The sequence below is a fragment of the Aotus nancymaae genome, unplaced genomic scaffold (genome assembly GCF_030222135.1).
Source record: "Aotus nancymaae isolate 86718 unplaced genomic scaffold, 86718_ANA_hifiasm-v0.15.2.pri h1tg000115l, whole genome shotgun sequence".
Lineage (NCBI taxonomy): Eukaryota > Metazoa > Chordata > Mammalia > Primates > Aotidae > Aotus > Aotus nancymaae.
The window spans coordinates 2,829,763-2,854,263 of record NW_026988530.1 but is presented as its reverse complement, the minus strand read 5'-3'; the positions used below and the strand labels follow the sequence as shown (position 1 = coordinate 2,854,263).

At 36.5% G+C, this 24,501-nt stretch overlaps 2 protein-coding genes across 4 annotated transcripts in view; both read right to left on the bottom strand.

The window, feature by feature from the left end:
* Window positions 1-2,939: 2,939 nt before the first annotated feature.
* Window positions 2,940-13,139, bottom strand: SPATA4 (spermatogenesis associated 4). Its single transcript, XM_021670106.2, is given in 8 exon segments — window positions 2,940-2,982; window positions 2,984-3,044; window positions 6,647-6,763; window positions 11,043-11,198; window positions 11,201-11,262; window positions 11,369-11,487; window positions 11,865-11,994; window positions 12,922-13,139. Coding segments are annotated over 8 exon segments (906 nt in total).
* An 8,733-nt stretch (window positions 13,140-21,872) lies between these two features.
* Window positions 21,873-24,501, bottom strand: part of ASB5 (ankyrin repeat and SOCS box containing 5) — an 81,201-nt gene continuing 78,572 nt past the window's right edge. For all 3 annotated transcript variants that reach the window (XM_012468581.2, XM_012468582.3, XM_064371040.1), the window contains one exon: window positions 21,873-24,187. In XM_012468581.2, coding sequence (XP_012324004.1) covers window positions 24,060-24,187 — 128 coding nt within the window. In that variant the 3' untranslated portion in view covers window positions 21,873-24,059. The remainder of the gene's footprint in view (window positions 24,188-24,501) is intronic.

Genomic DNA, 24,501 nt, shown 5'->3' with positions numbered 1-24,501 from the left:
ATCCTACTGTCATTCTTTTAATTTTATTTTAAAATAAATAAATAAGCCTATCTTTTTTGTGCTTAAATACTTCAAAGGATATCATTAAGTATATAAACAATCATTACTTTCTTCTGTATTTTTAATGAATGTAGGAATATAATATTTTTATGTATAAAAGATGAAAAAATTTGCAAGTCTTTAAACACATAAATACAATAGAAGAGCAACCCAATTTCTGTCCAAAATCTAAATTGGGTTGATTTGACCATCATTTTACTATCTTTGATTTCTACAATGTCTATATCTTATGAATTATAACTATTGGTTTTTCATAGAATTACGTCATTTGACTCTGTCAATCTGTATATATTGTGCCTTAATATGAAAAACAAATTTTTTATTAGATTTCATATGCATGAAACCCAAGCAAATAATATGAATTTATTTTAATATTTGAAAATGTTCATATTACCAAGAATGCGGACAAATTACTTTGCAGGTTTAAATATGACTCTACAAAGGAAGAGTCTCATTAGACAGTGATTTTTAAAGCACTGGGAAAATATTTTGCCTGTAAAAGTTAGCAGTTACCAGGTGGTTTACAAAATTACAACATCAAAATAGTTACATCTTATGAAAATATATGATTTTAATGTCAATTAAGACAAATGAAATATATATATGTATATATATGCACATGTATATATATATAAACTATGTGTATGTGTGTGTGTGTATATAGATATATATTTCTATGAAATTGTCCAGATGTTCAGGAACATGATTGTATTAGAGCAATGACTGTATTTTGTTGTCCTTATAACATTTATACCCTTTTGATTTTAAGTCAAAAGGTATTCTGAATATAAAGCCTCACAAATTATTTGTAAAATTAAGTGATTCATATTTAGTATATCAGTAATATAGAAGACATCTTTATAGTCAACTCTTAATAAATGTTTATTGTACCAAATCTTTGAGATATCTGTACCTAAATGAAATATGTACTTTCATGCTAAAATTATATATCCTGTCTGTGCTATAATTTGGCATGTCTTTATCTAGATTTATATGTATGTATGTATTTCAGGTCCTTTAAATTTTAATAAATATTACTGTTACATTTCGATATGACATAGTTACTTGCTAAGATGAGCAGTCATCTGTTTTCCCAAAACACCATTGAAAGACGAGTGTTTCTCCATAAATGCTTGGATCAGAGTCATCAGAGGTGTGAAAGGGCTAAGCTGTCTGAGTTGTTACCCTACACAGTAACCTAGGAAAATCACTTCATTGAATTGTTCCAGAGGCTGATTCTTCACTTTAGAAACACTCACTACAATATACCCCAAAATTAGTATAAAATAGGGAAAATGCTTACTAATACAAATGCTATATCATAGTAGCTTTTATTCCCATAAGCATTCTTTCTATTGAAAAGGTTAATTCATATAGCAGCCACTATAGCTCCTAGAAAATGTCATCGCTTCCTTCAGTCAAAGATTCTTTTTGAAGTAAATGGTTTTTTGAAGATATGCCCATAGTGTTGGCTTCTATACACAACTCATCCTCGAGAAGCTCTTGACTACTTTGACCATCATTGCTATCTTCATTTACATAATCACTATGTAATGAAGCCCACAGACTATTTCATATTTTTTACAGTCTCTATAGGTTCCACAGGATTCCTGGGCATTTACCATAGTCAGGCCATGAGTCATTAGCTTTTACAGGACATTGAACACAGGACCAAGGGGACAAAGAAACTTATTATTTGATTCTTTACCCAAAACTAATCCTCTTTTCTGGATCTTTTTCATGGCTGAGCTTCAAGAGACTTGTTTCTCAAACCCTTTCCAAAGAAACTATAAAGATTAAAAAATTATTCTCGTAATTTTATGCTTTGGATTGTCCCATGAGAATGTAAGACAACAGATAGGTTACTTACAGCTGGTTAAGAGATGCATTTGACCTAGATCTCTTACCTCAGATAAAACTGAATTTTGAACACATTCTCAATAAGTTATCTGTATCATCAGGGCTTTCTTAGTCTTCTTAAATATTATCTGTCTAAAAATGTAAAATTTAATAAGGAAGTCTCTCTGGAGGTAGAAGTGCTAATAAAACAGTCTGAACTTTCAAAAATGCAGAAAAACTGGTACGTTTAGCTGGCAATTGATGTTAGTAATACTCATCTTGGAAGTCAAATGAGACTGTTAATGAGCTAGTATCGAAACATGAATAATACCAGTTAAAAATTTTCCACATATAAAATATAAAATTACCATGAATATATAAAAGATTATTAGTTTTTCAGGATATCAGTCTGCTTTTGTTTCCATTCAGGTAAAACATGGGGCATAGCAGCAACCAGTGGGAACTTTTGAATTGAACTAAATGTATTGCTAAATACCAGAACCAAATTCCAAGAAAAGTATGATTTTATTTCCCCACAACTTGTTATTAATAGGAGGGACGCCTATTTTTTTTAATGGTTTAAGTTCAGGCTGTTCTTGGAGATGATCAAGATGTTCTATGGGCCAAAGTATAATAATCATTCAGAATAAAATTTAATAAATATTACGTGTAAATATATAATAGGCAAAGCAGTAGCTTTTAATTTCTAGCAAGGAAAACATATTAAAAAGTAGATTCACCATTCCTACAAAATTAGGAGAAAGAACTCTTACTCATCATGGTGAATTGTGTTTATACCTTTTAAATTTTATTTGCTCATTCTGTATTAATTTATTTGATTTTGTATTTTCAACAGTGCCTGACATAGATGTTGAATAAACAAATTGAATGGAAAAGAAATGTTCTTTAACACAATTATGGAAAAGGCACCACTCCAATTTATTTATTATTGAAATACACCCAAGACTAGGTGCTTCTGTTTCTTTAGTATGGTGAGAGATGGTGGCGTCACTTCTTCAAAGCCATTTGACAGGTGCTTTTCAAGGTTTCTTTTCCATGTTTCTGATACGTTTCATAACGGTCATGAGAAGGAGCTTGCTTCACGTGGATTTCTTTATGTGAATTCCCACCATTACCTATATTTTCTGGGACATTTAAATAAAATTAAAATCAATTCATGGTTATTAAATATTTATACAAGTATCAGCGTACCTAATATATCAAATATATGCAGAATCATTGGCAACGGGTCAAGCACAGTTAATCTAAATGCCTGGTAAACAAGAATATTTAAATCATGCATTATAGTACTCATGGATAAAAAAATATCTGAATGTCAGCCACTTCCAAAAGTCATCAGCTGTGCCTAAAAATATCCAGGAATTATTTTGGTGCATCTGATACTGAATATGACTCAACTATTCTTAGATATTGCTTCAGAAAGCAGCTGAGGCAACAGTGGCACAATTTTGTATTTAGATTTGACAAATGTCCATGATTCATAACACAGTTTATGGAACTCTGATTACACAGAGGCATTCCAGCTAGCCACCCAGACTCTTTAGGTCACTCAGTTCTAATGGGAGGGGCCAGTGGCAACTAGGACATCTATATTCCCGGTGGCCCATAATTTTTCTAGATTCTAAATTTGGGTAAACAAGTAGAGAACTTGAGTGTTATCAAAAGAAAAAAGCAAAGGTAACAACCTACATTACAATTAATCTTGGCCACCCTGTTTGATAATTAGAAGATTTTCAGGTGAACAGCCTGTGATTTCAGGTTCATTATATGCAATCTTAAATGGTAAAATAGAGTTAAGTTCCTACAGTCTAGTGTTTTTGCATCTCCTCCTTCCATTGACAATCAAACTATGGTAGCTGACCTAAACTATTCACTCTACTACCCTCTTATCAGAAACTGAAATGACGTCCTTTGAACAAATTTAGAAAAAATTATTTAACAGTTCTCATCCATATAATTACTAAAGCTGAATTCACATAATTCGTTAATTTACTGTGTGCCTAGATTAAGAGAATTCAAGTCATATCTGGAATAGGACTGAGACAAGTAAAAAAATAAATGTATGTTCACTTTCCCATCCTGATCTACCTTGTCCAGTGAAGGCTTCCATAAACCTATCTCCTTTTCCAAGGAGAGTAAGACATTGAGGTGAAAGCAAGTCATAAAAGTGTATCCAGAGAATCATAAAAAAGAGCAGTAGAGAATAAAATGGGATTGGTTATTTATGGCAGTTTATACATTATTAAAATTGTAAAAGCAGAAATTCATTTTACTTGGATTCCTGATCTGAAGCAATGATAGCTTGCAGTTTTTCTAAAAACTCATATGTGAACTTTGAAGATTTTCAAAAACGATAACAGAAATGGGAAATACTCTTTAGCAATTCAAATATCAACAGGCATCAGTTTTTGTCTCTGGCCTATTTGCATCTCCTTCTTACACAGGAAGGAAGCCATGCTGTGACTCATGACTACTCCTTTCTACCTTTTCATTACAGGTCCCAAAGCAGGTGGGCATGCTCTTTCCCTTCCCCGGTGAAATTCAATTAATCATAAGGGGAACGAGGCAAGCATATGTTTCTAATAAGGAAAACATATTAAAAAGTAGATTCATTGTTCCTACAAAATTGTGAGAAAGAACTCTTAACTCTACTCATCATGGTGAATTATTACAAAAGCAAAATTCACCTGCAGTTTCCTTTCCATGCCTCCTGATCCCCTCCTCCCATCCTCAGCCCACCGCCCTGGCTTCACCTCCCTCCCTGCTGGAACTTTCACCGCAAATGTCACCAACAGAAGGTTGAGACAAGTTGAAGGAGAGGATGTATTCCTAGAATCAAAAGGTGAAACTATGGATGTATTTTACTCATTGAAACATTGCTGTCCTCTTCCGTTGGATTCTATTGTGCTTACTATACCTCAGGTAGATGAAGAGTTAAAGGGATTTTGATGGGCTGGCCTGATGTTTGGACATTTTAAAAGTATGCTGTAAGGAACATACAAGTTCTACAAGGCCATTAAGCAAAGCAAAACTAAACAGTGATGTGCGATCAAACAGTTTGGAAAACACTTCATTCTGCTCCTCTCCTGTTAGTATTTACAATGCATATTAGCATATTAAAGGTTCTGAGAAATCATAAGTTTGTTTTTTTTTTAAAAAAAGAAACATTGGCACTGCTCTCAAGACTCCATGTAAACAAAGAATTTTATCACCAGTGAAATCCCTCAACACTTCAAGAAACATAATCTATAGCAGAGGTCCACAAACATTTTCTGTAAAGGGCTGGAGAGTAAATATTTTAGGCTTTGTGGTAGGGTTGCCAGATAAAATGTAGGACACCTAGTTAAATTTGAATTTCAGATGAATAATGAATAATTTTTAGTAAAAATGTGTCCTAAATATGTCCTCAAAGGTATTTGTTGCATTGCCCTGTGTTTTTATTTGCTAAATCTGACAACTCAGCTTTCTAGGCTTTACAGTCTCTTTGGCAACTAGTTACCCCTGCTGTTGTAGGGTCAAAGCAGCCGGAAGCAAGGGATATAATGAGCAGGAGTGGCTGTGTTCCCTGTCATTTATGAGTACGGGAACTTGAATTTCATAGCATTTTTTGGTCAGGAATTACTATTTTTATTTTTATTTATTTATTTATTTGAGAGGGAGTTTCACTCGTGTTTCCCAGGCTGGAGTACAATGGCCCGATCTCGGCTCACTGCAACATCCACCTCCCAGGTTCAAGCGATTCTCCTGCCTCAGCCTCTCGAGTAGCTGGGATTATAGGCTCCTATCATCACACCCGGCTAATTTTTTGTATTTTTAGTAGAGGTGGGGTTTCACCATGTTGGCCAGGCTGGTCTCGAACTCCTGACCTCAGGTGATCCACCCATCTCGGCCTCCTGAAGTGCTGCGATTACAGTCGTGAGCCACTGTACCCGGTTGATATATATTTTTTTAACCATTAAATCCTAGCACTTTGGGAGGTCAAGGTGGGCAGATTGCCTGAGCTCAGGAGTTTGAGACCAGCCTGGGCGACACAGTGAAACCCCATCTCTACTAAAATACAAAAAGGTAACCAAGCATGCCAGCATGCTCCTGTAGTCCCAGCTACTCGGGAGACTGAGGCAGGAGAATCGCTTGAACCTGGGAAGTGGTGGTTGCAGTGAGCCGAGATCACTACACTGCACTCCAGCCTGGGCAACAGAGCAAGACTCTGTCTCAAAAAAATATGTAAAAACTACTTTTAACTTGTGGACTATACAAAAACAGGCAACAGGCTGAATTTGGACCGTTGGCTACAGTTTTTTGTAATATAAATGCTTTCTAAATTAACAGGGTTTAATCAAGTGACTTTTTGTAATACAACTGATTGAGAAGTCTAGGTATGCAAGTATCTATATCTGTCTCAGGGCTGACTGACTCATCTTCCAGCTACTGAAGAACTGAGCTTTGAACTCGAATGAGCCTAACATGTTTCAGACCCACCTATTTAAGCATAAATCAGAACTCAAATGGATCTAATAGCAGCAGGTTAGGGAGGGATCAGAGGCTTAGTAGACCACATGTTCCCTTCATTTACCAAACATAACTGCATACCAATGTCATTGAGAATGTAGGACTGAATGTTGACACCAACATTTTAACTATTTGTTTTTTTTAAAAACTTAAATTGAACAAAGTCAAGCAAAAAAAAAAAAAAATCCATTTTAAGAAGCCAAGAGTTAAAACTTACGTAAAACAGGGGCAACTCTTCCCTTTGAAACCTTTGAATGATATCTGTGCCCAGAGGCTTGGGCAGGAAGGTGATTGAGAGTCGCTTCTCCCACTGTTGGTTTCACATCAAACCATTCTATAAAATATGAACACAAAAGTTATTTTTTAAAAAGCCATAATGGCCATTGTCAAAACCAGATGCCATAATTTTTAAATTAGGTAAATTATTTAAATATCTGTTTATTATATTCCTTAGTGTGAAAACGTAGGTTAATAATCCTTCCCCACATTGCTCACAATACATTTAATACACAAAATAGTTGCTTTAAAGGTAATATGTTTATGTTCCCATTAGTCTTTGGTAAGTTTTTATTCATTTATAACGTATATACAAAAAGGTAAACAAACAAGTGTAATTCACTCCAGTGAATTTTTGGAGTGAATACACCTAGGGTACCATCATCCAGATCAAGAAATGATTATTACCAGTACCCCAAAGCCCCATCGTGTCTTTCCAAGACTGTATCCTAAAAGGAAAACGCTATTCTGACTTCTGTCATCATAGGTTTTACCTGTTTTTATGTTTGATAAAAGCATAGAGTATCTATTTCATTTTGTAAACATTTTATACTATAAAAATTGTGAATTAAAATTATTTCCATGTTTCTCATATTTCTTTTTAACTAATCCTGTAAACTGAAATACTTGGGCAATTTCTTTATGCTTCTAAAGATGACTTCCTCCTCTGCAGCTCATCCTTCACTGAGGCTTGAAGAAGTTTCTAAGGTAATTCCTACTCACCAGTCATGCTCTATCAACACTAAACACAGCTCTGGTCAGAAACATTCCCAGAAGTATAATTATCACAATTAATTACTTTGGCCACAAATGAGAAACATTTAAAATCAGCAGTCTCAGGAATCAAGACTGGGGAAAGAATACTATATTCAAGAACTGGAAGAGTTGAGATGACCTGTGGCTAAGGAGAAAATGTGTTCAAAAGACAACAGAGATACAGGTTAGTTTTCTGCAAAGATAGACTTTTAAACAGAAAAGTGAAGATAATGATGTCTGATTTGTGGTGTTAAAATATAACTGGGCAGAACTAAAATGCTAGTCAAGAAAACAACTGAAGGGAGGTGAAGGATGGCAGGGAGGGATCAGTGTCACCGTGTTCTAAGGTCCTTGTAGCTTCAGGAAGAGAGTAAAGATATTAATTTTAGACTGAGATAAATAGCATGCTAAAATTTATAGATTAGCACTAAAAAGAGTAGAGATTTAAAATGTTCAAAATTAGTGATAAAAAATTATTTAGTCCAAAAGAAGAAAAGATAGGTAAGATGAAAACAAGAAACAGAAAAAGAAAAAAGCCCTCAAAATAGTATGTTAGGTATGAATACATATATAACAATGGGCAGTATTAATACATTCATAATAAAACTTGCTGTAAATGAAACAGCAACAGAAAACTTCACAGAAGAACAAATTTTAGGACTTTACAAAGGATCAACTATTAAAAAGCAATAATAATCAAGACAAGGGCTGGACACTATGGCTAACGCCTGTAATTCCAGCACTTTGGGAGGCTGAGGCTGGTAGATCACAAGGTCAGTAGTTCAAGACCAGTCTGGCCAACATAGTAAAATATCACCTCTACTAAAAATACAAAAAATTAGCCAGGTGTGGTGATGTGTTCCTGGCTACTCGGGAGGCTGAGGCAGGAGAATCGTGTGAACCCAGGAGGTGGAGGTTGCAGTAAGCCGAGGTCACACCACTACACTCCAGCCTAGGTGACAGTGCAAGACCCCATCTCAAAAAGATAAATAAAATAACAAATCATTAAGACAAGATGCTGAAGTGATACACATGTAGACAAAGTTGAATAGAAGGCTCAGAAACAGACCCATACATACACAAATACTGAAACATGAGAGGGCATCACAGATAAGTAGGGAAAGAATAGACTACTGAAAATATGGAGCTGACATAAAAAAGGATGAGTTCGTGTCCTTTGCAGGGACATGGTTGAAGCTGGAAACCATCATTCTCAGCAAACTGACACAAAAACTGAAAATCAAACACCACATGTTCTTACTCATAAGTGGAAGTTGAACAATGAGAACACATGGACACAGGGAGGGGAACATCATACACCAGGGCCTGTCAGGGGGCGGAGGGACAGGGGAGGAATCGCATTAGGAGAAATACCTAATGTAGATGACAGGGTGATGGATGCAGCAAATCACCATGGCACATGTATACCTATGTAACAAACTTGCATGTTCTCCACATGTACCCCAGAACTTAAAGTATAATAATTTTTAAAAAGCAAAATATATATATATATATGTATATATATATGGAGCTGAGACAATTGGTTCTTCATATGGATTGCAGATGAAGTAAGAGCTTAAATGTTTTCACTTTAATCAATTTAAACCTTAAAAGGTTTCACTTTAATCAATTTAAACATAGGAGGATACATTTATAATCTCATTATGGGAACAGTGTTAACTGTGAAGCTTGTATTCAATTTTCATTCCTGCCATAACAAATTACCACAAATATCATGACTTAAAACAGCCATTTTTATCTCACAGTATAGAAGTCTGGGTCCTGTATTTAGAGTCTCACAAGGCTGAAAGCAAGGTATTGGCAGGGCTGCATTCCTCTCTGCAAGTTCTGGGGATGAATCTTCCAGGCTCACTCAGCTTGTTGGCAGAATGCAATTTCTTATGTTTGCAGGCCTGAGGGCCCTGTTTTTTGCCTGGCTGTCAGCCCAGGGTCATTCTTTGCTCCTGGAAGCTGCACCAGGTACCTTCTCATGCTTTCCATGTCATCCCCTGCAGCAATAGCAGGTTGAGACCCTATCACACTCCAGACCTCTTACTTCTTCTGCTACATCTGTCTGATTCCAGTTGAAGAAAGATCTCTGCTTCCAAAGATTTGTGTGATTAGGTCAGGTCTGCCTGAATAAGCCAGCATGCAGTCCCTATCTTAAGGTCTATAATTTTAATTACATCTGCAAAGTCTGTTTTGCCATGTAAAGTAACATATTCCCAGGTTTCAGGGATTAGAAAATGGATAGCATGGGGACTCATTCTGCCTACTAAAACGTTTCATAAAATCAACTAAAGTTAAAAATATATATGAAATAAAAAATAATATATAAATAGTATGTATAGGTAAATGAAATAAAGAATAATATATAGACAGTATGTATAGATTTTTAAATCAAGGAAATTATAAACAAAGGCAGCAGGACGGTAGTTACTCTTGCAGGGGAATGTGGCGAATGCAGTCTGAGGACACAAAGAGAAAGTAAAGGCTTTAGTGATGCTCTATTTCTTAACCTGCATAGGGATATACAAATGTGTTTTCATCATTATTAGTCTTCTTTAAATTGTATATTATATACACGCATGTGTGATAAATATCACAGCAAAATTTTAATGTTTGAAAACATGCAAAATGTTTCATTATAAAACTCTCCTTATTAATAACCTGAATTATATCTTTATTCATGAATTCGTGAGTAGAGCCAGAGATGAGAAAAATCAAGAAAGAGAAAACAAAATATAAGAGATGGAAGGATGGATGGAGTAAGGGAGGACAAAAATCTAACATATTCATCTCACAATTTTAGGAGATGTTAAAATTGGTGCTCTCCTCTCTTGCTAGACACCAGACAGAAAATGGTTTTCTTCAGACAAAGTTCACAGGGGAGAGAAATCCTAATGACCTACATCTGCTGCTTTTCCTGAATGTTTGGGTGCCACAGAAATGATGTGGTCTCTTGAGTCCAGACAATCAAATCTTACCTAAGATTTCAATACATTAGTGGTATCCTGAGTAACTGCTAGAAAAACAAAAAAAGATAGAGTGAAAGTTCAATTACTTTGCCACCTGCCAGTGATTCTGGCAAATGCAGATGGCAAATGCTTTGTTTGGGTACTTACAGGATGATTTCAGTGATACCTCTGGGAAGTTGACCCAATCTACTCTACCATCTACATCCCAACAAGCCCACTATGGAAAGGTTAACATTCTCCACACCACAGACAGCATCCAGTGAATCCTGGTAATCCAGGCTTTTCCCAAGGGATGAGTGTCCTGATTAACTCTCAAACTCCTTAGTTACTTGACATGTGAACTTATTTCCTGTGAAAGTTTACATGAGTTTTTCATACACATATACTTTTTTCTAAAAAGAAGTGTCTGTATACTATGTTAACTTATGCCTTCATCAAAAAGATTGAATTATAAACCACTCCAATGCTAATAAATCATTCCACTGCTAGCATTAAAGAAGTAATTTCCCTTTAAACCAATTACAGAAGACATTTCTTTCATCTGTGCTCAAGATTAGCCTGACAGAACTTGGAAGAACTCAGCTATTTCCAAGGAAAACTTACCTGGATTCAATTTTCTGCTTAATTTTCTTTGTAACACGTGTAAAAGGGTGAGGAACTCTACTTTAAGTTCGTTGCTCAGCATGTTGGGATTGCTTAGTAATTCTGATAATCTAATGTTATCTTTAATAGACTTTGAAAGTGTAGACCTGGAAACCAGGGTAAACGCATCTGGTAACTATAGTCTGTGAAATTCACAAAGTCATCCTGGATACTTTTAATTCTGGAAATAAAAAAATACTGTTGACAAGCAGCATTTTAGTAATGAGATTTACATTATCAAAAGTTTCACATTAAATTGCATTACTAGGATATTTCAAAGAACTTACTCTCGATGTGTTAATAAAGTGTAAACCTCTTGTATCAGTATTTCAGGTACTCCCACTTTACAGTGAATTGCTCCATAGATTAGTTCTTTTGGTAATTTAAATTTTTTTCTTGCCAGGAACTTTAATAGTAGAAAGAAAATATTTTTATCATAAGCAATTCTATAAAAATCTCCAAGTACTATGAATCTACTTTAATCGCCCTTTTATTTACCTATCAACTAATTTTCTGTGTTTAACACTTTGCTTATTAAAAGATGATATTCAGCAGGAAAACCAATCAGCATATATCATGCTAACGGAAGAGATTATGCTCAGTTTCATAGGTGACTCATGACATAAACAGTTGGAATTTAATAAACTTTGTGATACACAGGAGCAAGCTGCCAACTCAGTATCACGCAGTCACATACATACATGTAGAGACCCAGGAAATTAGGATGGCACACTTTAAAACAAACATCTTAACAATTAAAAGTGTAAATGATTGCTAACATACCTTCTCCAACTGTGCCCAGTTATCCAACTTGACTTTTAAAGAGGTCCCATTTTCAAAGGATGATAGTTTAAGTTCCCAGGGGTAATATATACAGAATATTTCTGCAATTAGGAAGCCATTTGAAAAGTCTCTGATCCACGGCAATTAGGAAATGAAATAAAGTATAATTAATTATGCAGTTTGTATTATTTTATAATTAACACCAGTCTACTATTCCATCCTAAAAGTATCCTGTAAAAGCAGTGGTGTTGGATTATTGCTCTGAGGAGGACCTGCTATGCAATTTTGCTAAGATTATGTACATATCAAAGGCTTTGGTGTTCTTTTGATGAACCCAAAGTGTTTTTGTATTGAATCTGCATTTCAACAAGATCCCCAGGTGATTCATATGCACATTAAAATTTCAGAGGCATCTTTGTAAGGAATACAATGATCCTTACTATTTTATTTATTTATTTATTTATTTATTTATTTTGAGACAGAGTCTTGTTCTGCCACCCAGGCCGGAGTGCAGCAGCACAATCTGTGCTCACTGCAACCTCCACCTCCTGGGTTCAAGTGATTCTCCTGCATCAGCCTCCTGCGTAGCTGGGATTATAGGTACCCACCACCACCGCCTGCTAATTTTTGTATTTTTAGTAGAGACAGGCTTTCACCCCGTTCACCAGGCTGGTATTGAACTCCTGACTTCAGGTGATCCACCTGCTTCGGCCTCCTCAAGTGCTGGGATTACAGGCGTGAGTAACTGCGCCCAGTCATCAGCACCAGTATTAATGCCCAATGTCACTAAAGAAAAAGCTTTGACTATCTTAATATTTGTGTAGTCATCAAAGCATTCTATAATACAGTTTAATGATTACTTGATTAATTGAATAAACAAAATGCTTCGTGATATTTTGTTAAAGTCTTACTCCCTAATAGTGTTTTTGTGTGTATGCGTGGGTGGGGGATCTGGATTTGAAACATAAGCCTGGCCAGGGTAGGCAACCTGAGGCCTGGCAGGCGGTAGAAAGAAGGCCGGGCGCCCACTGAGGGGGCCTAGGCCTGGCTTCAGCACCTGTTGATGTTCCTGGGGAAGAAGCTGAGATCCAGACCCTGGAGCCAGCGCAGAACGGAAGGAGACAGGTGGGAGCTCTTTGGGGTAAGCGGATAGACCAGACACTTCTTAGGACTCCCTCGGGTGGGAGCTGCTAGCTGAGGTGAAAGTGACGTTGACTTGGCTAGAACTGCCGCCTGCGGTGTCAAATACCCTTTTCCCTGGCCGCAGGCAGCCATGGCGCTTTCTGGGTTGCTAGGCAACAGCAGAACGCGGGGCGGGGCCTTCGAGCGCGCTGGGCGGCCTCGAGGCGCAGGGCGGAGTCTTATGGGGCGAGACCTCAGCGCCGGCGTAAGCGCTGCCGCCGCCCGGGCTTCCACTTGACTCGGATTTTGGAGCGCGGAGTTCTGCATTGAGGAACGCGAAGCTGTGGCCCTTAGCGGTATGGCAGCGATCTGGGGAATCTAAACCCTCAGTGGAGCTTTCAATCTCGGATTTAGTTGGCCTCACTATTAACCGATTTAGAGCTTATTTTTCTTTGATGTCATCGTTCATAAATTTTGTATTTTAAATATTGTTGGTTTCTGCCCAAAGGCCTGTTTTCAATCCTCCAGTTTGAGCAATGGTTTGAGAAAAATCCAGAGGCCAACGATAGTTTTTGGGAATTGGAAGAGATAGGGGGAAAATAATCTTTAAAATGGAAATGAATGTCCACAAAATTTAACATAACTATTTCCTTAATTACTGCATTATTTGTAAACATTAATATTTGAAAACGGTTTGTAGGTTAGATTTTCACCCTGAACCAAAATGCTCTAGTAGGCATAATTCATTAATGCAACAAATACGTATTGAGTCTGTATTATGTGCCAGGCACCCATCTAGTCACTTGGGATCTATCAGTGAATACAATGAAAACGACTGCAAAGTTGGCATAGGCAATTATAAATATTTATGTAAACAAAATTCTTAAAATCCTTTAAACATTTTATAACCTTTTTTTTTTTTTTTTTTTTTTTTTTTTTGGCTTGGCCTGACTTGAGATTTACATGCCTGTAATCCCACCACTTTGGGTGGTGGAGGCCGGAGGATTGCTTGAGCTCAGGAGTTCAAGACCAGACTGGGCAACACAAGGTGGAGACTCTTGCTACAAAAAAATAAAAAATATAAATAACTGGGTGTGGTGGTGCATACCTGTAGTCCCAAGCACCCCAGAAGCTGAAATGGGAGGATCACTTGAGCTCTGGAGCTTGAGGCTGCAGAGAGCCAGGTGACAAAGTGAAGCCCTGTGGATGCATACACATGGTAGAATATGGGATGGATCTTGATAATGACTATATAATATTTTTAATGTTTATTCGTATATACATTTATTAATAAAGTAAACCAATGTGTTCTGTATATGGTTAAGAAAGAAAACCAAAACTGAAAGTATATTCATGTTTTCTGTTAGCCAAAAAAAGTTTACAGAATGAATGAATCATTAAAATTCTGTAAACTTCTTTTGAGGAACTATCCTGGGGTATGTGCTAGATCTTCATTATCCAATATGGTAGCCACTAGCCACATGTGGCCATTTAAACTTAAATAAATTCAGTTCCACTGGCTACATTTCACCTGCTCAATAGCATATGTGGTTAGTGGCTGCCATGTTGGATAGCACAGACACAGCACTTTTCCATCACGGCAGGAATTTCTATTGAACAGTGTTGTACACCAGATCATTTATAAGAGATACAGAGATATAAATATCAGTGAAAAGATTACATATGCTGAAAAGCTCTGTCATGGTAACAATACATTAGCACCAGAAAAGAAGCAAACATTTTGGCCTGGCGGAGTGTAAGAAGTCCTCTCAAAAGAGATGATCATTAATTTGGATCTTATAAGGTGGTATTTTAAGCTGGTTAACATGAAAGCTTTGAATAGCTGGTTCTACTGTGAAAGGAAATTAAATCTTGGGACCCCCCCCCCCCCCCCCCCCCCCCCCGACCCCGACCCAAATCACTAAGCTACAGGGAAAAGTCAAGCTGGGAACTGCTTAGGGCAAACCTAAGCAGTTTCCTATTCTATTCAAAGTCATCCCTCTGCTCACTGAGACAAATGCGTACCTGGTTGCCTACTTCAGTTTTGGTTTGCTTAGAAAAAAAACAGATTAAAAAAAATTTTAGGCCTGGTGTGGTGGCTCACGTCTGTAATCCCAACACTTTGGGAGGCCAAGGAAGGCGAATCACAAGGTCAAGAGATAGAGACCATCGTGGCTAACATGGTGAAACCCCGTCTCTACTAAAAATACAAAAATTAGCTGGGAGTGATGGCTGGCACCTGTAGTCCCAGCTATTTGGAAGTCCGAGGCAGGAGAATCACTTGAACCAGGGAGTCAGAGGCTGCAGTGAGCCAAGATTGTGCCACTGCACTCCAGCCTGGTGACCGAGCAAGACTCCATCTAAAAAAAAATTATTAAGGTTATTACATCGGTGTATCTTTCTATATGCACTTTTAAAGTACTTGTGACATTGAGTTACAGGACTTTGGCTCCTGGGTCTAAAAGGGACATGAAGTCCTGTTAATTCTTAAACAGTGACAGCAATTAAAGCCTCTTCTTCAGGCCCAGTAGAAGATGCCAATCAAACTACATTCCTGAGACACAGGGCCAGAAATAAAAGCTATTCAACTCTTTAAGGCCCAAGGAGTATCGTACAAGAGGTGAGTGTGAGAGATTTTAAGGGCCAATTTTAAGGGATAAAATACTTTCAGTTTTTCTACAAATTAATCACTAATGTCAAAGAGACGCTGATGCAAGACCAGCATATAGGCCCTTGTGTCAGATTAAGATGGTTTTCTTGAAGCAGTAACCTACTCCTTAACAAAGCTTATGAAGGTTATCAAAGGCTTATAGAAGTTATACCTTACGGTCAAGATTAAAATTTTATAGATTGTTTATAAAATTTTGAAAAAAATTAATTGGCTTCATGTTGCTTTATTAGAGCTTATTGTTTAGAAAATTAAGTCTCCTCTCTTAAAGAATGAAGGGTTTTGTCTTCTTTTGAAATTCTTGAGTTATCACTTTGGTAAAATTAATGACTTATTTTACAATGACCTGGGATATCAAGTGTTTTAAGCCTTGATATTTGACAAACTTTCCAAAATCAAATTATAAATTATGTATTTTTCTGACATTATTAATCCTTTAAGATATTAGTTTCCCTAAAGTTCAAAAATGACATAATTTGGCTTATTTGGTATAAAATTATAAGGAAAGCATTGTCGAATATGAAATGGTGTTTGCTTTCCTCAGGGTTTTTTGTACAAATCTGTTATTCGTATATATTACAAAATTATGGTAAACTCCTATAATTCTGATATGACTTAGTGTACATTATCAGTAATAATTATAATTGTTATAGTAAATTATTGTGTGCCACAGAGGTAACAAATTTCTTTGTTAATTGTCTTTGTCTATGGCTTCTCCAAAATTTTTGTCATCCACAAACAATTGTTGTCTTTTTTTGGTCCCCTTTAGAAGATGGTTTTATAATCAGCTATAAAACTCTAACAGGTGCTCTTAAGAGAGAACACAAGGGAAAAATCAGTTGGATAGACAATTAAGGCTAGTCCTCTGAAAAGCAGCCTACCTGAAAAATCATAGCTATAGGTAAAATAGAGCAGCCCAGGGAAAACTCAGACTGCACCAGGCAAGGCAGACAAGGTCCTGCATACAGCTTTTTGTTCTTCATGTGATTAGTGGGCTCTCAGGAAAAAGTTTCCTCCCCTTTTCACATGTACTTGGTGGGCTCTGTGGGAGCTTGCATGGGGAGGGCAGGGGGGGCTTACCTAAAACAAACCGACAATTATACAAACAAGAAAAGCTATGTTTTACACTTACCTGGAGACATCCTGCAGCTGGATAGATGGGGAAGTTATACAGACAGCTACAGAGATGAAAGGAGTTTCCTATAAAAGCTTTTGCATTCAACTGTAAAACAGCAACCCATCCAGGATCCCTCTCTACTACAGAGAGCTTTCTTCTTTCACTTATTAAACTTCACTCCATCCTCACCCTTTGTGTCCATGCTCCTTAATTCTCTTGGTCGTGAGATGATGAGCTTAAATAACACCTTAGACAACAAGACCAGTGACCCTCCACTGTTTCACTGTTGAATGCAGGTTTCTGATAATTTTGGAGATTGTGACATCAGAATAGAAAAAAAACTTTCAGGACTCATGGAGAGCTGAAATGTTCAGGAATATCAAGCAGAACAGGAATTGCATGGACTGAACTAATAGAAGACTGAAGTAATCTTTTTGACTTTTTTCTTAAAACGTTGCTGGTTTTTTTTTTTTTTTTTTTCAGAATCAAGGAAACATTTCTTTTGTGCTATTGACATCTTTTAACAAGTTAGTATACTCCTGTGAACAAAATTTGGAGCATATTTGTTTCTCTCTACCTGATTTCTCCAGAATTTGGAAACTATTTATGAGTGTTCTTAACTTAATAGCAATACAGTTATTTGCATAAGCGCAATAAGATCTGTTTTCATTTGTAACAGGACACGACTGGAAAAACTGGTTACTTTACCAAGGCTTTGACTGGAATGGTGTGCTTTCCTTTAAGGAATCAAACGACTAATAGAGCCAATAAAAGCCCCCTGGGAAAATTGGCCTCATACCTTGTCTACACAGTCCCTGTGCAGGTTCCTGACCTGTGATAAGTAAAGAATGTCACTTTCTGACAGTCCCAGGAGTCTCAAGTTTATTTTGGAACCTCAAGAGGTGAGGAATTCATACAACTCATAAGCATTTGATGGTAGAAATCCATGGCTGGGCTCAGCTTTTTAAAAGTCTTATCTGAGATTCCTTCTATGGAACAAAGTTCTATCAAAGCCAATTTAAAAGCCTATGTAAAAAGAAATTATTCTTGCTGCATGTTATGCAAATAATCAGGCCAAGTATAATCAAGCAAAGACAAATTACTAATGATTTGTCTTTAGTAAAAATGGGAAACTGGAGAGAGAAAAAATTTGTTTCAAAAAACAATAGTACACCTGTTTTTAGATTCTAGTCTTGCCTAATGTTGTTCAATTTTTATTATTTTCTATGGTTTGGATTGAATTCTAATTTTTCTTGGCTACAAATCTTCGAAATCATTTTTTCAGTTTTTTTCCCTTTCTTTTCCCCCCATTTTTCCTAATTTGAAGTCACTGAAAAGCAAGCTATGCTTTTGTAAAGCCCCGTGAATTGAAGCTAGACTATTTAAACTTCAGGAGAAAAATAACAGCAACCTATTTACATACATAAGCCACTTTCATACCTGCCTAGTGATTTATGGACTTCAGAGTAATGTGGCTATATCAGTTTTCCAGGATTGCTCTTTTGTTTGTTCTTGTTTTTCTCTCTTTCTCCTCCTATTTTTACTTCATAGGATGTGACACTTTACAACCTGCTAAAATGAGCTTTCCTAATAGCTTGGGACCTACCAGTCTAGGAATAAACCATCCTAGCCATGAGAGACCAGATGAAACCTGAGACCTGAGACCCATTTTCTTCTAAAATACTTTCTCCAAAGATTTTTTAAAGAAAGAGGGGGGAATATGAAAGGGAAATAAATTTTGGGCCTCTCCAAATAACTAAGCTAAAGGGAAAAGTCAAGCTGGGAACTGCTTAGGGCAAACCTGCCTCTTATTCTATTCAGAGTCACCCCTCTGCTCACTGAGATAAATGCATATCTGATTGCTTCCTTTGGAAAGGCTAATCAAAAACTCAAAAGAATGGAACCATTTGTCTCTTATCTACCTATGAGCTGGAAGCCCCCTCCCTGCTTCAAGGTATCCCTTTTTTTCCCTGGACCAAACCAATGTTCATCTTACATGTGTGGATTGATGTCTCATGCATCCCTAAAATGTATAAAACCAAACTGCTCTGACTACCTTGGGCATAGGTCAGGACCTCCTGAGGCTGTCATGGGTGCTCATCCTCAACCTTGTCAAAATAAACCTTCTAAATTAACTTAGACCTGTCTCAGAGCTTCTGGGTTCACACTACCTTTTATTAGCTATGTGACTTTGGGTAAGTTGTTTAACATTTTTATTTATAAAATATGGAAATAAATAGGATACACCACAGAGTTGTGGAGATTAAATAAGTGAAATATGTAAAGAGCCTAAAACAATGTGCAGCACAAAGTGCTCAGTAAGCATAGATGATTGCTTGAAAGGTGATCTTGGAAATGTATTTGGATGATAAAGGGGCAGTCTCACACAGAATAACCAATGGAAGCAAGTGCATAGAAATGTGAGAGGTTTTTTTTTAATGAGTTTTACGAAACAACAGAACCCAGTAGGGTTAGAGAAAGTGTTCAGGCATTATCAACCGAAGAGACATTCTCAACCAAAGATTTGGATGATAATGACTAGAGAAGTAGGTTAGGGCTGTAGATTAGGGTTTATTTGTTTTCATTTTTGAGACAGTCATGCTGTTGCCCATTCCCAGGCGGGAGTACAGTGGCATGCTCAGGGCTCACTGCGGCCTTGACCTCCTGGACTCAAGTGAACCTCCCACCTCAGCCTCTCACCTCAGCCTCCCAAGTAACTGGGACTACAGGTGCAAGCCACATGATTAGCTAATTTTTAAATTTTTTGTAGAGACAGGTCTCAAACTTGTGGGCTCAAGCAATCTTCCAGCCTCAGCCTTCCAAAGTGCAGCAATTACAGCCGTGAGCCACCATGCCCGGCTAGATTGGGACTTAATTGTAAACAGTTTTGCTAAGGAGCTAGAAATCTTCCTGCAATCAATGTGGCAATTGTTAAGCAAATACATCCCTTTTAGAAACACTCCCTTCTGTGTTCCCAGTTCCATGACACTGGAGTTGGAACACTGCTTCAGTTTCTCCTTTGCTGGGTGTATGGTAAATTCTGCCAATAGAGGGAACAAGAGAGCAGCCAGGAGGTGGGGAGCAGGGATTTGCCGTTTCTCTGCTTGCTGTTCAAGCCCCTGTGTTACCATGGCAACAAAGCTTCACCTGGCAGGGGCAGTTGGTTCCAGTCGCCAGTTGTTTGTTTAACACTCCCGGAGCAAGTTTCATCATACTGTCTCCGAGTTTTTAGCAACCACCAAGAAGTGGCCCTCCTGTGAGATCCAATTTTACTCTTGGACCACTCATCTGAGCTCCTGAAGTATTGGCACCAGCTGTGTACGTCCCCTCCCCAGAAGTCTAAGTCTTGAGGCCTTAAGCCTCCAACTCTTAAGTTCTTACAGCCTCAACTTCTTCCCTAGGGGTGGTAATTGCTTCTTGAAGAGTCTATCTCTTAATTTGATGGGCCTATTTTAGTTTTTCGGCTTTTCAATACAACCAGTTCCTTACACAGTTGATGCGGGTTTGAGCAACAGGGTTTGGAACTGCACAGGTCCACTGATATGTGGATTTTCTTCCGCCTCTGCCAACCCCGAGACAGCAGGACCAATCCCTCCTTTTCCTCCTTCTCCTCCTTCTCCTCAGCCTACTCAGTGTGAAGACGAGGACGTAGACCTTTCTAATGATCCACTTCCACTTAATGGTTAATATATTTTATGATTTTCTTAATAACATTTTCTTTTCTCTAGCTTATTTTATTGTAAGAATACAGTAGATAATACATATCACACAAAATATATGTTGATATTTATGTTATTGGTAAGACTTCCAGTCAACAGTAGGCTATTAATAATTATGTTTTCAGGGAGTCAACAGTTGTGCTTGGGTTTTCTACCATGCAGGACGTTGGTGCCCCTAATATTCATGTTGTTCAAGGATCAGCTGTTAAAGTTCTTGCTGTTGAATCTGTTGAATGCATGGAATTACTTCTGTTTTCATGATTGGATGCTGAATATCATATTGCTTGGTACCTGGAGTGAGGTTTTCCTCTACCACTAGCTCACCTGCATCTTTCTAAGGTATCTAAGGAACTTCCTTCGTCCTGTTCATGAGTGAGTGTGGATTACTATAAACTTAATCAGGAGGTAACTCCAATTACAGCTACTTTTCCATTTGAAGTGTCTTTTTTTTTAGACAGAGTCTCACTCTGTCACCCAGGCTGCTGGAGTGCAGTGGCATGATCTCGGCTCACTGCAACCTCCACCTTCCAGGTTCAAGCAATTCTCCTGCCTCAGCCTCCTGAGCAGCTGGGACCACAGGTGTGTGCGACTACACCTGGATAATTTTTGTATTTTTCCATCAATCTTGAACATGTGAGAAAGTTCACTTAGGTTTTTAAGAGAAAGGGCTAATCTTAAAAAAACCTAAATTATAAATGATAGTAATAATAATAATAGGGAAACTGAAGTTAAAAAGTGGGAATAATCCAAGGGAAAGGAAAATTTTTAAGTTGTTTTATAGCTGGATCACCAGTCGAGCTCAGTTCTGTGATGGAACAATGAAAGCTTTCTGCTCTGGAGGCCTTTCCTTTCTACTACGTATCTATTTACTTTCTCAGAAACACCAAATATATGCTGTGATTATAAGAATAACAGAAGTTACCTTTTTAATCCAAAAAATTGTTTCAACAGTGTCTATCTACAGTAACTGTTTTACTATACTTCTTAAATCTTATGTCACATAGTAACTATTTTTTTTTTGTTTTTTACTTTGTGAAATTTTGTCCTTGAACTTTAGTGTGTGTGTGTGTATATATATGTGTATTTATATATATGTATGTATAAAATATGTATATATGTATAATATATGTATTAAATATCACATATATTTAATATCACATATTATATGTATTATATGTCAAAATAGCACATATTATATGTATTATATGTCACATATATATATATATAAAATATGTTTTGGATTAGAAGGCCTTTGAGGTATCTATTTTTTAATCTGTGCTACTCTATCTTAATGCTCATAATTCAGTGATTTGGAAACTGGTGGTGAAAAAAATTAGTGCAATTGAGTCATATTCTCCATGACCTTTCATTATAAAATATAATGAGACAAACACAAAGCATTTTATTACAGTGAATAATAATCACACTTTAATATAACAAACATACGATATATTTAAGTTAGAACACTACTTTGATAAGACAATCATACTCAAGCTAAGATACAAGGTACAGATATACTGATATTGTAAAGTGTCCATTTTCATGTTTGATATTTACTTCTCTTACTGGAACAAGACCAATAAGATAGATGTGTTGTATTACTCTTAGAGTCTAAGACTTCACCTCTAGCTCAGGGAAAATACTGGTGGAAACCTGTTTTATCAAAAAGCAGCTTTAGTATCTGTTTAACCAGGTTATTCTGTAATAAGAACTCCATTTTAATGTATATTATCCATTACGAATGTGTTAGACTGAGATAGTCTATACAACAGACATTTAAAGGGCCATATCCACATAGAAAACATTGTTTAATGCATACGCTACAGCTTTATTTCTATGCTTGAAAATCTCAAAAAACGTTTTAAATCTCACCTGATTTTTTATTTGTCTGCCAAAATGCAAGCTTAGTGATCTGGGCTCATAAACAATCTCTAGAAGTTAGCCAAGAAGTCACAAGAAAATAAGCCCAGGGCTGTTGAAAATAGTGGTCCAAATATTTACTTCATTGAAATTTAATAAATCTATATAACTCACCAAAAGCTGTTTTTGTTTTATGCAGAGTTGTATGTTAATTATCTTATTTGTAAAATCATAGTAGGCCCTGAATTACAAAAAAGGCATAACATTTTATTATGTTTTCTATTGCACTCAAGTATAGTTAAAACTGAAGAGAATAAACGTAGTATTTACCCTTGCAGAGGACTAGCTCAGTAGTGTCTTCTTTTATACAATACTGTCTGTTGCTACTACTTGCAAGTACAGTATACTGTAAACCCTTGTTTTGTGTAAAAAGAATTGGAAACAGTGCAATTAAGTTCACTATATACATTTTTTAAGATCTCCAAATGTATTAAATGGCACCCACTCTTTAAAAGCTCCACAATTTATCATCTATCATTGATAGGCATTTGGGTTGGTTCCAAGTCTTTGCTATTGTGGGGGGCTAGGGGAGGAATAGCAGGGGGTAGGGGACTAGGGGAGGGATAGCATTATGAGAAATACCTAATGTACATGATGGGGTGATGGATGCAGCAAACCACCATGGCATGTGTATACCAAGGTAACAAACCTGCACATTCTGCACATGTACCCCAGAACTTAAAGTATAATTTAAAAAAAGAAAATTACCCCCATGAAAAAAGCTCCACAATTTGAGTTTTTTATCTTGCATTATTTTAATATCTGCAGAATGATTTCATGATCCTCAGAATATGATCCAGGGCCTCTTCGTCAATTAGATATATAGTTCATTTTCCTAAGTCCAAGTATCACTAGCTATTGACAATTTCTGAAATGGAAGAAGGCTGGAGTAATATGTATGTAAAAGCACTGATAAGAGATGATCAGGAGCTACTCCTAAAAAGGAGGAGGTCTTAAAATAGCCTTACTGGTAACATTACAGGTGTGTAATGTTCTAAATGTCTCAGGGTGAGAGGGCAGTATTGACCTTTCATTTTATCACTTTTCTGTAACAGGTCCATGTACTATGGAGAAAAGAAGTGACTTGTGAGTCCTTTGAGGAGGGTAAGGGCATAGGCAATTTATGAAGCGGTTGTTTTAATGACCAGTGGACATCATTCAACATAGTGGATTTCCTGAATGAGCATCATCTTGGTTTCAGAAAGCATATTAGATGCTCTTTGCTAAGCCATACTCATATTTTATGTCAATATCAATAACAAGTTAGCCAATTATAATAGGAAAAATTAAAATGTTAACCCATTAGTTGAAGAATATAGCCCTTTTAAAATATAATATGAATAACTTTACTAAGAGTTTTCTTTCCAATCTGAAAGAAAACATGATACTTTTTTTTCTAAGTCAACAAGAAGATATATTGAAATAACAAAAAATAGATATTATAAATATGCTATAATCCAAAGACAGTATACATTATAATACAATAGTACTAACTAATACACTTAAAATTAAAATTCATATTTTACTGCTTCCCTGGGTGATCTCATATTCACTTTTACCCTGTCTTTAGCATATTTTAATATGAAATATTCCTTAAGCAAAAGAAATAAAAATTTTGATTTTCAAGGATTTAGAATTATTTTACTGTTTTATCGATACTGTAAGAAATTCTTCAGTAATGTTGGCAGCTGGAGCTGTGGGATAAGGTGCAATCTTGGACTTCCTATGTAGTGTCTGATACAGAGTCGGCAGAGTTGGCAAAGAGAGCTTGGGGTGGCTACAGGAAGATGTGAAAGTACGTGTTAATTAAAATAGAAATTAATTTTTTATGTTGCAAGATATATAAAACAAAATCATAAAAACTACAATGTTTTGTGTTATGACCACTATACTAGGGAAATTTATGTAAGCAGTTATATTGCTTTTATTCATGAGATCTTATTATAATTGAGATATATTCCATATACATTCTTTAAAGCATTATAATCTTCAGGCTTAAGAAATAATTGTTGCATTTAAAGCCTCAGAAACAGTCTGCTTTTTGAAGGAGATATAAATCAAAAGTCCTGAGAAGTGTTACATATTAAAAGA